The sequence below is a fragment of the Saccostrea cucullata genome, unplaced genomic scaffold (genome assembly GCF_032062105.1).
Source record: "Saccostrea cucullata isolate Sc308-1 unplaced genomic scaffold, CSIRO_AGI_Scuc_v1 ctg3795, whole genome shotgun sequence".
In the NCBI taxonomy this organism is placed as follows: domain Eukaryota; kingdom Metazoa; phylum Mollusca; class Bivalvia; order Ostreida; family Ostreidae; genus Saccostrea; species Saccostrea cuccullata.
Window position 1 is genome coordinate 65036 of NW_026939933.1, and position 16913 is coordinate 81948.

Genomic DNA, 16913 nt, shown 5'->3' on the forward strand with positions numbered 1-16913 from the left:
AAAATTAGTAGTGCGCCATATATTCTCGTTTTACAGAATTTCGTTCTTATTTGCACATATGCAACAGCAACAATATTTTGAATGGTCCTATTTCTGCCAAATAAAAGTCAACTAGTAGATGGCAAATTGAATTTTTCTCTACAACCAACGGTTCTTCTACAATCCTTGATACAGAAGCAAAGACATTTTCCAACAAATAAGCAATATGAGCTGTATTTTTTAGAAAATTCTTTTGCTATTTATATGTGTTATTATGATTAATGGAATTTGTATATGATTTAAACTCTTGTGATTAATAAAACCAACGTAAATTGTTTTATTTATTTCAGAAATAATGTTTTTGTACAATCTAATATAGAGCATTATATAAAAGATCAATAGTGCACAGGGCGACAATAATGTAATTTTGTTATAATTAAAGCTTATATATAAAAGTTCTTCCATCGCAAATATGAGTAACTATAGTTTATAAATGTTTTTTTTTTCTATCATTGAAAAACTTGATTATAAAATTGCAATACAAATTCCCCATGTCAATCTTGCAGCCCATGTTAATAATTTTATTACGTTTTGCTTCTTCGAGTTTAATTTTTATACCATTCTTTCTCCCTCAAGTCATTAATTAAGTTGTACCAAGAAATCAGCGAGGAAGATTTAAAAGTTGGTCTTGAAGATTAGTCTTATACTCAAACAGAAAGGAAAAACCCTTTTCTATAAAACCTCACAACATCTCCTTAATCTATATGAATATTTGAGGATTACCTTACTGTACATAACTTTCGTCTGAACGCATAGCAAATTAACTTTTACTTACCTATGTAGATTTACTTATATGTAAATTTGCACACATGAGCATATTTTCGTCGTAGGAATGGAGTATTATTTCCAGGAACTGTTTACTTTATGTTTTTGACAACTGAAGGATACATCACAGTTTTCTTGTTGATTTTAAATAGCATTTATGCAATACCTTCATACGTGTTATGTATTCATTTCATTATATTTACATTCAGTGTAATTTTCTTTATGAAATCCATTAGAAACCCACGACGTTCAAATCGCGAAACCTTGTCACCGCGCGTTAGAATACAAAACAGGAACTATAAGCATTTTCAATACTCTAGGAACATCAAAATGTAAAATGTTTTATTTCAATTTAATGACAAACTATAACCGTGAAAAATTAACGTAAAAAATTAACGTAATGTGCGTTAACAATTAATATGTCACTTGTTTCCTCGCAATGTTTGTTTGCGTTATTTAATTTTGCAACGTCAATTAACGTTATTTGACGTTACAAACGGCTCTTACATTTAATAGCCACGGCAGTTTTGAATGGCGTTAAATTTACATTTAAAATGAAGGAAATAAGAAATTATGAAGAAGGAAAATTAGAGAATGTAAATATAAGCATTGAATTCAAATTTTTGGGATGTCTTCGGTCCTATAACACACCTGGCCGTGCCGACAAATTATCATACAGCGCTAACAATTTGTCAGCACGGCCAGGTGTGTTATAGGACCGAAGACATACAAAAATATGACTTCAATGCTTAAATATTCTATAATACATGTGAGACTAATCTGTATTCTAAAGACTGTGTATAATTTATAATGTATAATTTATCCAAAAAAAAAACAATCCATAGTATATGATTCTCTTTTGGTCACACGATCCCTGCTAAAACCCTGGCTTTTTACTTAAGGATTTAATACTGAAAACTCACAATCTATCCTTGGCTGACGGATTGTGTTGGTTCTCCTGTCGTTTTTTATGGTTTCTTTCAGTGGCAGCCGACTTTCTCTTTTGCTAGCAGTTCTCTGCGTTGCCTAGACTTACAGAATATAACTCAATCATGTAACCTTTGTGCTTCCTAAATTTGACAGGAATGGTACAAAATGATTACATTAGTTCTCATCTGTTCAACTGTCTTCTGTGTTAAAAACTTAGCATTGTCTTAAAGTAACTTTCTGTAATTTAGCATAACGAGAGATATGCCTCATCGAAAAAATTGAAAGTTTCAGACCGTTAATGTAAAACAGTTTTCTATTCACGGCAACTTTATACAAACAGTGATATTAAGGGGATGAAGGACCTTTAGCTGAAAAAATACCTGTCATTTAATTTTTTTCATATTTTGTATATATCTTATATAGTATGTCCTACATACTATAAAGCAGACATATCAATAGGTTTCTAGACTTATTTCTGAGATATTTAGTGACAAATACCATACCCCACAGTAGCTGAGCGGAGTTTTTATTCTCCGTGTTTCTGGGTCCATTACTCGGTCGATAATTGAAATTTTCACCATAGATAAAAAATATACCAGCGGAAATTTGTCTTTTAAAATATTTTAGAGTATGAATAGGGTTAAAACTCGAAAAAGCAAGATTCTTTTGTAACACCACATCTGGAGAGGAAAATTTACGACTTTTTAAGGACAACTTAAACCATAAAAAAATTAATTTGCAAAAAATCCTATCATTCAATATTTGAAAATTTACGTCGAAGTTCAAGCTCGTCATTGTTTTGATGAAATGTAAAAATATCGATTGGTGAAGCTGAGCTCAATATTGCACGGAGCAAAGTTAAACGAGTCATGATCATGAGAAAAACGTGTCATGTTTACATTTCTCGAGTACGGGAAAACCCAACTATGACGTCACACATTCCTGAAATAAGCGAAATAAGACAAACCCACAGAACTGTTCCGTAAACAACCATGTAAAAATATTTTTTGCGTTCTGAAATTTACAAAATACCCTACCAAGTATATATTATGGCCCGTTTTTTTTTATTTTATACAACCCGTTTTTACCGTGTATTATCTTACTGAACTAAAAGATCCACTATGACGTCAGAGACGCACTGGACGCGCAGAGTAGGGAAACGGCAGAGTGGATTAATCTATTCCGTAATTTGATAATATTTGCAAGAAATTTTGAATGTTTTCAGATATTTTAATACTAGATGGTGAACGCAAACAAACAGTCAAAAAAATTCTACAAGTACTGTGGTTTCAATCTCGTTTTGTACATATTTTATCAGAGATTATGACGTAAATCAACTGAGTCACGTGACAAAACATCCTTCATCCCCTTAACCGCAAATAAAGTAACTTGCGTATGCTAAAATGTATTGACAATCAAGTTTATGTCAAGATATTTCAAACAAGAAAATGTTTCTTTTTAATTATTTCCTGCATCCAACTTGACCTGTCACAGTTGACGTTTTTACTTAGGCAACATTTCTGCCAGCTTTTTGCTGTAACTGCTTTTAAAATTGCAGGTGTACATTTTTTCATTACGTCTTTCTTATCTAGTAAACAACTGTGAATTCACTATTTTCTGTGAGGTATTTATTTTCGTCGTTCTTAAGGTATAAAATAAAAGACCCATAAATATATGTCTTCCATAATATTATTTCTCCTACTAAATTACTATTAAACAATTCTTTAACCATGAAATCAAGTCCTCATAAACGAATATATTGTTCTCAAACCTCGAAAATATGTGATATGAGAGTTTCATAAAGACGATAGCATGACGCTTAACCTCTATTTTTATCATCTGGTTAAAGAACATTACACCCGACTTGTTAACTGAAGGCTTTAACATTACACCCGATTTGTTTCTTTGTCTCTATGTGCAGATTAAGCATTCTTTCAACAAGCCCGAGGACCACTTGCCTTTTTAAGTAATAAGAGTGCGATTCATGTGCAACATTAGCTATTCACCATTTAAGTTTTAACTTTATGTCATTGAAATTAGACATCATGTATACACAGTAGATAATACAAACAGGATTCGAAAACAAGTTTTACAACTTTTATCTCAGATAAGTGCAAATAAAAAACATCAAGTATGTATTTAATAAATTTTAATGTGGCGAAAATTGGGCACGGCTGTTTATCCAGAGACACAAATTATGAAAAGCTATTGGTGTCCCTGGCAACACAACAAAGCAAATATTACATATTAAATATTCAAAATCAAGTTCATAGGTCAAAGGTTAAAGTTCACAAACACTATATCAGAAAGTGGTAAAAGCCTTGACCCTGGGTGGTGCAGATATTTATATTTCTTTATATTTAAGCACTTATTTATGTATATCTAAATCTAAACTTTACTTTTCAACTTTCATGACTTACATGACTGCATATAAGGATAGTTACTTAGTGCCGCTCGTTTACGCACATCTCAGCTGGAAAGAAACGGACAGCCGTACTAGATTCTATAAATCCACATTATTGTTTAATGTTTGCGGTTAGAGGAAAGTTATTGGCTCCTGGAAATGGTGCATGACTTGCTCTTGGAACGAATCACTTCCTTATAAATGGCTGTTCCTCACATCACTTTCACATTAAATGTCTTGAAAGTCCAGAATGCCGTGAGTCCATAGAGATACTTGTGGTTCAATCCCCCTGGCAATTGCTGTTCCCTAAGGTCTTTGTTTCATCTCGTAAATCCTGTCACGATGAGCGTGATATTCACTGTACATAAGTCTTTGTCTGAAAGCATTTAAAAAAAAACAGAAAAGTAGTATCTATTCTAAATGGGTGAGGTGGTTGGGTGTTTCAAATTAAAATAAAACAATAACAGGCTGGAAAATTTTTACTGACCCAAGATGATGCTGGAATATTGAAAAAGGAAGTTGCAACCAAAGCGACCTCAGGGGTTTTTATTACAAGGGAGAATAATGAAGTAAAATATTTCACAAGAACGATAATCACTAGGAATAAGTACTGAGATTTAGGTAAAGCATTTATATATGCACTTCCTTCGATTAAAGCGGCTAATTCAGAGTGAATTAGCTTTGAATAGAATTTATCCGTTTCCTTAAAAAAAATCCCCAAATTGGGTCTCATTCAAGGGCGTCGGAAGCAAATTGAATGTTAGGGGGAGGGGTTAATAGAAAGTGTGTGTATGTGGGGGGATCAACAAATAAAGGTAAATCCAATTTACCACTGTCTTTCTAATGGTTAAGGCCACCTTACTCCGGTCTCGACTCCTATGTCATTTTAACAACGTATTACGATTCTTTATTTTGAACATCTATCGTATGTACTATTCATTTTTTAAAAAAAGTTTTAACACGCTTAAAAGCATTCCTTTAGAGTGTTCTTATAATTGTATTTAACAAATGTACGTCTCTCTAAGATTCAAAAGTACGTGAACCAATGATGATATATTGTGTTAAATTAACATTTAGAGGCTTATGTATCAAAGTTGAAATAAATCAATAAATTCTTAATAATGTCTTAGAGTCAGATAATTTTTACTTTGAATTTTACAAAATTCCTGATTTCTAATTTTATTCAGTTTGAGTTGATATCTAATAAAAACACTGTACAATATCATAACATAAGAGGCACTAACTAAATTAAAAACAGAAACCTTTCATTGTTAAATATTAAATTGCAATTTCAAAATAAAGGTTTATGAAAATTCAGGACTATTCATATGAACTTCCATAAAATCGATACTTAAACAATAATGAAATATATAGAATTCGTAACAGTTAGCCAATCACTTTTCAGACATTGATTATGGTACGATATATATATCTGGCTGTTGAAAGACCATTCAGCAGAATTTCACAGATTAACAAGAACGCAGCAGTTTTTTTTTTTCCCAACAAAAAAAAAAATGAGCAATCAGTGGGTTATCACTTTAATGGTCGGCTTCTTGGCTTTATCTAAAGCTACCTGTATTTCTAAGAAATATACAAGGAAACTCGAATTTAATGATAAGAAGTCAAACTTTGACCTTGTCGGGGAACACAATGCTCATTCCTTGATCGAGTGCGCCACAATCTGTCAAAAGGAGTGCAGCGTCTTTGGCTTTAACTCTCAAACAAAGAAATGCCGTATCCACAAGGAAAGTCTGACATCTGGGTTGTCTGATGAGGCCGGTTGGAGATACTACTCGGATAACGGTATGTATTTTTTTTTTTATTTTATTATTTTAGCTTGTTTGGTTTTTTAGTTCCTTCTCGAGGGGTCACGATTTTTTTTATCAAGTTTCTTGTATTTTTTTTTTTAGATTTTTCTAGCATGCCCAAAGATTGTAAGGATCTCCGAGAAAATGGACAAACCATCACAGGGGTGTATGATATATACCCCTACAGTACATTATCAGTACCAATAAGTGTGTACTGCGATATGACCACAATGGACGGTGGCTGGACGGTAGGTTTTTTTATTTTATAATTAGAAATACTGAATATAACACACCTTGTTTTGGTGGTTTTAATGATTGTAGGATTTTATTGTAGTTTATATATAAAAAAAATGGATCCTACAAATGTTCGAAGCAATAAATTGAAATGAAATGTATGCTAATCTTGAAGGCAATTCAGAAACGCGTAGACGGATCCGTAATCTTTGACAGGAACTGGAGGGATTATAAGAATGGATTTGGTTCTCCAGAACAGGATGTCTGGATTGGTAAGTGTAAATCGCTTTTAGTCCTTAAAAGTTTTAAGATTAAACAAAATATAAAGTTAAGACAAGGTGATGTGTGTTCTTTGATGTTCAGATATCGTGTTTTATTGATATTTCAAATAATAAAAAAAAATAGAAAAGAAGAATATTATTTAGCGGCATATTCTAATGAGACAAAATTTTGCAATATTGTCTACAGCTATGGAAAATAATTTGATTTGTCATTACGGTAGATTCACAAAGATTTAAAAAGAATTAATTGTATTCGATGAACTTTTCAGATGTTTTCAAATATATCTTAATACAGGAAATGACGTAATCCATCAATTAACGAAAGAAAACTCATTCCTGTATGTGTCCATCACTCTCCAGAATGGTACAACGCTGTATGAAATGTACGATCGATTCTCTGTCTCCGACGAAGCAGGAAAATATCAACTCTTCCTTGCAGGACCTGCAACGGGAACCTTAGGTCTGTGTATTTATGTTAAGTTCTTAAAATTGGGTTCAAATAACGTTGATTATCAAAAGTATTCTCTTCTGTATTAAAAGATTATAAAGTTCTTGAAAAAAAAGAAAGATGTGTTTTTTCTCTTATATTCCGTATACGTTTTTTATTCCACTCTAAATAAACATGTTTAATATTTCAGAGTTTCATTTGTAGATACGATTCATATATTCAGCAGATATTGAATTTGTTATTGTCACGTAGATAAAATTTCTACTTATACATTTTATGTACATGAAAAATTATGTTATTTTTTTAAACAAATTAATCCAATAATAACATTATTAAGATTATAAAGTTCTTGAGAAAAAGAAAAATGTGATTTTTTCTTCTCATATTAAGTATACTTTTTTGATTCCACGCTAATTAAACATGTTTAATATTTAAGAATAACATTTGTATGTACAATTGTCATATTCAGCAATACTTGATTTGTTATTGTCAAATACATAAAATTTCTAATTATACATTTTATGTACAAGGAAAAATATTTTTTTTTAACGCACAAATTCAATAATAACATTTTTTTAACGATTTTATTCAGTTTGGGTTGCCTGATTTTTGGTAATTCACATTTTAACAAATACGGAAAACGTTTAAAGAGCATGTTAGTTTGATTTTCAATGATTCATATTTTTTACTACTACGGAATAGAAAGTTTACAGTGCGTCATTATTCTAAAATGTCTAAAGGTTTGCAAAAAATTGATGATAAAAATATTTTGATTGGATAAATATTCAAATAAAAGAAGCTTAAAAAGCCAAATTCAAAAGACATCAACGCGTTTCACATTTATATTTATTTAATAGGAAATCTACCATCTTATAACATTCACAGATACTCCATATATTATCTCGTAATTAATGATTTACTTAGTATTGCATGTTATACCTGCTTAAATGCACTGTCTAGGACAAATATTAAAATTTCATTTTGTGATGTTTTCATTAAATTTTCAATGACCTTTACACCCCCCCCAAAAAAAAAAAATACCATGCTTAAAAAGTGTAACACGTCTGCTGTTTATTTTCACACTATAAAGACCCCGTGGGGAACCGGGTTAGAATAGGTCCTCAGTACCCCCTGCTTGTCGTAAAAGGCGATTAAATGGGAAGGTCCTTCGGATGAGACCATATAAACCGAGGCCCCGTGTCACAGCAGGTGTGGCACGATAAAGATCCCTCCCTGCTCAATGGCCCTCAGTGCCGAGCATAGGCCTAAATTTGCAGCCCCTCACCGGCAATGGTAAGGTCTCCATATCAGTGAAATATTCTGGAGAGGAAAGTTAAACAGTATACAATCAATCAATCAATCATACTACAAAGGATGTTATGTGAATCGTGCCGTTTTTTGTTTTGTATTATTTTAATCTGTCTTTCTAGTTAAACTGTGTATCTCAAACGTACTTCAGTATTAAGTTTAATGTGATGTTTAATATACATTTATTGCATGATAGTGAGGGAAATATGAAGACTTATTCAGCCAAGAAAGTCATATTCCCCGAGGGCTTCGCCCGAGGGGAATATGATATTTCTTGGCTGAATAAGTCTTCATGTTTCCCGAACATTCATGCAATGAATTGTTTATTATACCGAAACAAGCAAAGTCTTTGAAATAAACATAAACGTTCAAAGAAAGAGGGCGTATAAGGCGTGTACAATCCCCCGCTCTGAGACAAAATGTTTCTCAATTTTCAAAATTCACAAAAAGGTTATATTTTTCTAATATCGTGTTCTCAGTAATGTCATCTTAAAATATTTTATTATTTTATTTTACTGAACGACTTATCATTTGATAATCTTTATTTCAAAGTTGACAGTTAAGCATATTTAGTGGAAAATGGGTTTAATAGAGCTATAAAAAACGAATTTTGAACATGAATGGGTCAAGTCTCCATTCTTCGTGAACGCTTAAATGATGGAAATGTAAATGTAAAATCCATTTCATTTGTCCAAAAAATGGAATCTGAACCCATTCTATATGAAAATCGAACTTTTCTGAAAAAAGTTCGCTTCAACAAACCAGTCCATTTGAATCACACTGAAAGACGTCACTAGTGTATATATACTTCGTAGCGTAATGGTTAATGCGTTTGGTCTTGGAACAAATCTGCGCTATGGAGAGAGTTCGAATCATACATGCAGCTTTTTCTTTTTTTTTTCAAATGTCTTAAAAACATGAGTAAAAATAAATTATTCATGAATTATTAAAACAATGAAATATAGAATTTGATATGTAAAAGATGATATAAACCATAAAATTTTGAAAAAAAATTCCACTCTTTGAATTGAGAAATGTCTTTTTTCAGAGCGGGGGATTGCCCTCGCCTTGTACGCCTCCATTCTTCGACACAGCTCTCAAATTCACTTTCATTGTTAACATAGAGTTACTATAAAATCCTTTGTTCAACACATTGTCATCAGTTTTGTGACGTCAACCATGCTTTTGTGACGTCTACTACTCTCGGGAGTTTTCGTTCAACGAACGAGAACTATATTGATTTGTCATTAAATATTAAATTTTTAATGTGTAAAAACATTAACTTTCTGTTTATCCCGAAAACCACTTTATTCTTCAGAGCATGCGGGTTTGGACGCTTTCTTGGAGATATTCAATGTAATGGATTTCTGATTCTGGGCCCTTCCTCTTATAAACCTTTTGATTTTTTGACCGAAAAAGTGCTTTCTAGAATCCTCCAGAAATTGAACTGTCTCTCCGATTACGATTTTGAATAATATTACCAATAATGTTTAAGAAAATTATATGTTATACTGTCTCTGTTCTCTTGCAAACCTGTGTACTTTTCAGAAAATCGCCGTTTTTATCAAGTATATCTTATGATAAACTCTCTTATTAGAGTTTTAATCAATAGATTCATGTTCCAATATCTGTTTGAAAATAAAACAAACGTGGATAACTACAATTACTGATATTTTAAAATAATTTTTAAGAATTTCGTACACGCTGTCATTTTCAATATTTTTTTAAAATATAGGGTGACCTTTGAGTATCAAGCTTCTTTACCGCCAAACGTTTCTTAAAAACAGCGTAAATTACCCCCGATGTGATGTTTATCAAATTTGCTATGCGTCTTAAAGTCAATCATACACCGTAAAGTATTATTTTTTGAAATCTGGCGAACAGTACATAAGTTGTTAAAATTTTTGTTGGCAAGGAGGGTACCCATTTTTGATGCCCATTATATAATTTTTTGTCATTGAAATCCACCTGCTATTTTGGCTATAAAACAGGCACTGGTTGCTGTAAACGTCACATATTTCAGTTAATATTTCTTTGAGATTTTTAACAAGTTTTACGGCAGCCTAAATCAAGCCTTGATTTTCACCCTAATTCACTGATTGTTAACCATTCATTTATAATGCAGTGTCTCGAAAAGCCCTTGTTTCTCAGCTTCTCATGATGAAACTATGTGATGAAAAGTGGTCACACAAACTGTTATAAATTCACGAAAGATTCAAAAATGAAGGAAAGTCAAGTTTAATATCATACGATATCTGTAATGTATGTCATATAGTTCAGGACATTATTTATTGAACAGCCCTCGTATATTGTTTTTTCTAAATCTTCAGGTGTCAGTATTAAGACATCGGGGATTCAATGACAGAACTAAATAAATATTATCTCCTTTTCCAGCACCTGAAGCCATCTATCTTGTAGGTCCGTGTTTGATCTGCTCTTATTCTGTATATTTGTTTAATGGACGTTGAGATTGAATACTGTTCGTTATTTCCATTTCCTTCCTGGAAGTACCTCAGTATTATTATTGACAATTAGATTAAAAAATATATGAATCAATTAACTTTGTGATTCTTTTTGTTTGATTTAACAGGGGAAAGTATGTTAAATACAGGTTTATTTTACCACGATCTGTCTGGGATGTTCTTCACCACCCAGACATAGGACACGACGAGTATAGTGGATAAAACTCTACTGATCTATTTAAACAAGTGTCCATGCCTATTTTTCTTTCTTAATTCTACAGGAGACAGTATGTTGGACACCCCTAGTTCTGGGGGAGATCTGTCTGGGATGTTCTTCAGTACCCCGGACAGGGATAACGACAGAGCTGGAGATAACTGTGCTGCTGACAGTAACCGTAGAGGAGGCTGGTGGTTTAACAGATGTCACCGAGCCTTCCTTAACGGTCAATGGTCCCCGGAGACTTGGTACAGACCATGGTATCCCACAATACAGTACGGGACATCAGTGAAGGGGACCACCATGATGGTCAGACGTCACTAGGTAAACATCATTTCATCTTAATATCCATTTTTTTGTATCAGTCTGAAATTTTCAGTAATAAAAGTTGTTTTTTTTAATAGAAAAAATATGTTATCATACATTAATCTGTGAAGTATAAATTTATTTTTTTTTAACAGACGAACGATCAACCATGGATTACAGAAACCCCCAAGAGACGATTTTAAATTAATTTTTATTGCTGAGGTTTTTTTTAATATTTAACATCAAGTAACAACGGTAAAAGAAGGTGGTTGAACGGCTATGAAAAGTGATACTGGATGTATTCAGTAAAAGATGTACTTTATATGTGTTGTAATAAATTTGAAAATAGAAATATTTCGTTCTTATTTACAAACACTGATAAATGGTAATGACTGGACGGAGAATTAGGATGAAGATTACTTTATTGTTAAACCTATTACCTTGGAACCTGTTTAATCCGACACATGCAATACTCTTTACTGTGATTTCAGCCATTTAATTTCATTTGTCATTTATACTTATCTCAATGATCTCTACACGCTACAATACTACACCTCGGATAAAACAAGTTTCATTGTAATAAAGATGTTAAGATATAATTTTCTTTTTTAAATCAACTGTAATTTTTTATTGTGTTTTTTTTTTTTTTTTTTTTTTTTTTTTTTTTCAAAACACTCTGACACAGATCGGGGATTAAAATATTACATTTGTAATACGCGTTTTATTTTGACGTAACAAATCTTGAAACAAATTTTGAGATCATTTAAATTCATTATTTAGGCTAGAGATAATTTAAGTAAGTTAGAAAAAAATCAAATTTGCAAAACAAGACAAGGAGTTAGAAAAAAAAATGAGCAACGATTCATTATTTTTCGAAAGATGTAATCTTATATTTGCAACTGCTTTTGTAAATAAAAAGCAAACTAACATTAATCAATATGTTTGCTAAAACTTTTGAAATTATGAGACCACATCTTTAAAAAATGATTCAATATGTGTGACAAATTTTTTTCCCTTATGCAATGTGTATACGATGGTTTATATACTAGTATATCCAAATATTTGATAGACTACAACTTGAAATTTGTTATTAAATCAATGTGAAAAGTTTAAGGAGCTTATGATCAAAATTCAAGAAAAGTTTGTGAAACAATGAGGCTTATGATAAATGTTTTCGTTTGCAGGTCAAACACCAAGGCCAATATAAGGTAGTTTTTGTAACAAATGAAACGTTCCTCAATATGAGTCTACCTTCTGAAATAAAAACAACATAAGCAGCAACAGTTCAGTAATAATGACCAAAGTTAGAGATTTTCAAAAGTAGGTCAAACTGGACAAGGTCAAGGAGTCAATATCAAAGATACCCAAAATAATTTTAGAAAGAATACACAGGTGAAATATAAAAGTCACGAAATCAACCATTCAAAAGTTATCACCAAAGTTTTTTTCAAAAGGTGGTCAAAGTCTGATGTCCAAATAATAGGATAAAAATATAAAAAGAAACAAGAAATTTGTAAGCCAATGCTCACCAGTAATACCCCCGCTCTGATGTAAATAAGCACTATCATGTTAATGTACTGTTTACACAAGTTCAATTACAGGCAGATAAAGTTGACATAAGATTCCAATACATCATATACCAAATTGAAAGAGTGTAAAGTTTCTATTACAAATATATTGGATGATTCCTTTTGCGATCCAATGTCTTCGGTTTCAAAATGTTCTGTACGAAACTGTAAAACCTGTGACATTTTGATAACTGACACTTCTTTCACCAGTAATCTTACTGGACAGAGCTTCTTTACCAAAACTTGGGAAAATCTGAACTGCAAATCTTCTAATGTTGTCTATGGAATAGAATGTAATCTGTGTGGACTTTTTATGTCGGTGAAACCAAGGGATCGCTTAACAAAAGAATATCAGGTCATCGATTTCAAATAAATCATGGTGGTCAGCAGCTTTTATATAAACATTTTAATTCACCTGATCATTCTATTTTATCAATGAAAGTTAGAATTCTGGAAAAAATTTATCACCACACAAATAGTCCATCTTTGAGTACACCTTTCCGTAGACAACGTGAAGAAGTTTGGATTAGGAAACTAGGGACAGCCTTTCCCTATGGATGTAATGACAATGTTGATAGTGTAGGAAATCTAACAAGCCCGCAGTGTAATAATGTAAATGTGATGGGACTTTTTAACAATACTCAGAGACGTAAGCGTAGTCATGGACATCGTTCGTACAATAAACCTGCAATACACGACGTCTCTTTTGATTCATTACTACCTTATGTAAACCAACAGTTAGGTCTACATCATATTCGAACCAAACTTTACTCTGTCCCTTTGAAACTTTTAAATAGTTTTCTTGAAAAGACCAAGGAACATCCAAATTTAGATTCCTCGACACCTGAATATAGGCTCGGTTCTGTGATTATGGATATTGCACATCATAGGCTTTTTAAACCCGCACGTTTCACGGAAGAAAATGCAGCTAAAACAATCCGTCTTTTCCTTAAACTTCAATATGCCAATAAAGGAATTGACGCGGTAAATATTAGTAATATTCTTAATCACAAAAGGGTCCAGTCTTATATTCCACCATATTTCAAGTTAAAGACTACGCCTTGTATTTCCTACAAATATACTTCGACCATTGCTTCCAAACTTTTCAATTACAAAAATACTTTACATGGCCTGGATATCGACTATCTGAAAAGTAATCCCCTTTCGTGTTCATGTTCTTCCTCACACTATAACTATACTCCTGCTGGACATGTTACTACAGGTGATGTGATATAGATAATAATGAGGTCCTCAGATCACTTATTTCAAAAGGTCCTAAATATAGGGGACCCTGATCCTTCAACTGGCGTCGGAATTTCATAAATATTATGGATTCTATTGAAGATTACGCGAGGCGATGTTCCAGATATGAAAAAGAAGACATTGACACCTTGTCAGATTGGATTAAATGTATCAGATCCATGTTAAAGTCACGTATTAAGAGATTAGGGGCAAAATGAAAACCATCCATCCTTCTGTGTTCAATAAACCAGAAGTGAAAAAAGAATTAGATAGATTACACGATCAGTACGTACTGGTTCCTGCCGACAAAGCAGGTAACAACATTGTCTTCGTTTGTAAGGCTCATTATATAAATTGCATTTTAGAAGAACTTGGATTTAATTCCACGAGTGGTAATCCTACTTATACATATACTACTCTTTCTAAGGAAGAAATTCTTCAAAATCACCTGTCAGTTTTGAATACTTTTAATATTCCACAGAGCCAAAATGAATTTGAACTACCTTATATATATTGGATTCCGAAACTTCATTAGAATCCTTACAAACAAAGATACATAGCAGGTTCCATTAAATGTTCAACCAAGCCTCTTTCGTTACTTCTCACTAAAATATTGACTGTAGTGAAGGAAAAACTTCAAGAGTACTGTACAACTATATATTCAAGAAGTGGTGTAAATCAGATGTGGATACTTAAAAATTCTAAAGAACTTTTGGACAATTTGAAATCACAAGACTTTACAAAAATGAACAGCATAAAAACTTACGACTTTTCAACTTTATACACAACAATTCCGCACGACAAATTAAAATCCAGGCTTTTTGATATCATTGACAGCTGCTTCTTCAACAAAAATTGAACTCGTAAATTTACTTACCTCGTCATTGGTCATTTGAAAAATTATTTTGTTAAAACAGATTCTGATTGTACACATAAGTACTCTGAAGTTGACATCAAGAAGATGTTTGAGTTTCTGATTGACAATATCTATGTGGTTTTTGGAGACCAGGTATTCCAACAATCTATTGGAATTCCCATGGGTACAAATTGCGTTCCGTTATTAGCAGACTTTTTTTTATATTCATATGAAGCAGAATTTATGCACAATCTTTTGCGTGAAAAGAAAAAAACACTTGCTCTGGCCTTCAACTCGACATTTAGATATATCGACGACGTATTGTCAATTAATAATGATAATTTCCATTCCTACGTCGACACGATATATCCTGGTGAGCTTGAGATAAAAGATACAACAGAGTCCAACACTTCTGCTTCATACTTGGATATTTTACTTGAAAAAAGACACAAATGGTAATCTAACAACCAAGCTATATGATAAACGTGATGACTTTAACTTTTCTATCGTCAACTTCCCTTACTTATGCAGCAATATACCTTCATCACCTGCATACGGAGTATTTATATCTCAGTTGATTCGATACGCAAGAGCATGCTCTACGTATGAACAATTTCTTAAACGAGGTAAATTATTGACAAGCAGGTTGATGAAACAAGAATATCAACAGTCTCGTTTAAAGTCATCATTTCGTAAATTCTATGGTCGATACAATGACCTTGTCAGCAAATACAATTTATCATTGAATGAAATGCTGACTGACGTTTTTCATACCAATTGTTAGTCCATTATTTATACACTGAATTGACTACGGATTTTTTTCCGTTATTTCCTGATTATGACAATGAGCACACGGCGGGTGTGACCGGTCAGCAGGGGATGCTCACTCCTCCATGGCACCTGATCCCACCTCTGATGTTTCGGAGGTCCGTGTTTACTCTGCTCTTATTTTGTATATTTGTTTAATGGACGTTGAGATTGAATACTGTTCGTTATTTCCATATCCTTAATCCTATCATCATATGGCATGCCTGAACAAAAGCGGTAATAAAATTTCAAGCATTTGCTATGAATATCTAATGAGAAAACTGCTACGAAGATTTGTCATGTACAAAACAGATGACACACAGACAAGCAGGAAGTTGACTTCAGATTTAAACAAAAATGTATCCCACCATATGGCATGCCTCAGAGAAGATTGTGTTAAAATTTCAAGCATCTGCCATGATTAATTGTTGAGAAAACTGTGACAAAAATTTTTTTATGTATGAAACAGACAGATGCACAGACAAACAGGAAGTTGACTTCGGATTTGATCAAAAATGCATTCCACCATTTGGCATGCCTCAGAGAAGATTGTATTAAAAATTTCAAGCGTCTACGTTGAGTAGTTGCTGAGAAAACTGCTACGAAAATTTCTTATGTATGAAACAGACAGACGCACAGACAAACAGGAAGTTGACATCGGATTTTAGCAAAAATGTATCCCATCATATGGAATTCCTCAGAGAAGATTGTGTTTAAATTTAAAGCATCTGCGATGATTAATTGCTGAGACAACTGTGACTAAAATTTGTTATGTATGAAACAGACAGACGCACAGACAAACAGGAAGTTGACTTCTGATTTATTCAAAAATGTATCTCAACATATGGCATGCCTCAGAGAAGATCGTGTTAAAATTTCAAGCATCTACGTTGAGTAGTTGCTGAGAAAACTGTGACGAAAATTTGTTTCGGAGAGACACACAGACACACATACAGACGTGCAGACAGACAGACACACAAGGGTAAAACAGTATACCCCTCTCTCCTTCGGAGCGGGGGTATAAATATTGGTATTCAAGAGAAGTTCTTACCACAAGAAATGAACCATTAAAATAGTTAACCCCTAGCACAAAATATTAAGTAAATACGACCAAAGTTTACGTTTTTGAAAAGTAGGTCAAATCCATAAGTTAAAGGTTAAAGGTCATTACTTATTGTACTCAAGAGAAGGTCATATCAAAATATAAGCGTAAGTAGCATGATATTACTTGATTTAAC

At 32.6% G+C, this 16913-nt stretch overlaps 1 protein-coding gene across 1 annotated transcript; it reads left to right on the forward strand.

Annotated features, from left to right (window-relative positions):
* The first annotated feature begins 5652 nt into the window (after nucleotides 1–5652).
* LOC134254310 (fibroleukin-like) lies at nucleotides 5653–11220 on the forward strand. Its single transcript, XM_062736835.1, has 5 exons — nucleotides 5653–5941; nucleotides 6049–6194; nucleotides 6356–6452; nucleotides 6757–6921; nucleotides 10961–11220. The coding sequence occupies exons 1-5, from the start codon at nucleotides 5653–5655 to the stop codon at nucleotides 11218–11220; spliced, it is 957 nt and encodes a 318-aa protein (XP_062592819.1).
* Nucleotides 11221–16913: the final 5693 nt, after the last annotated feature.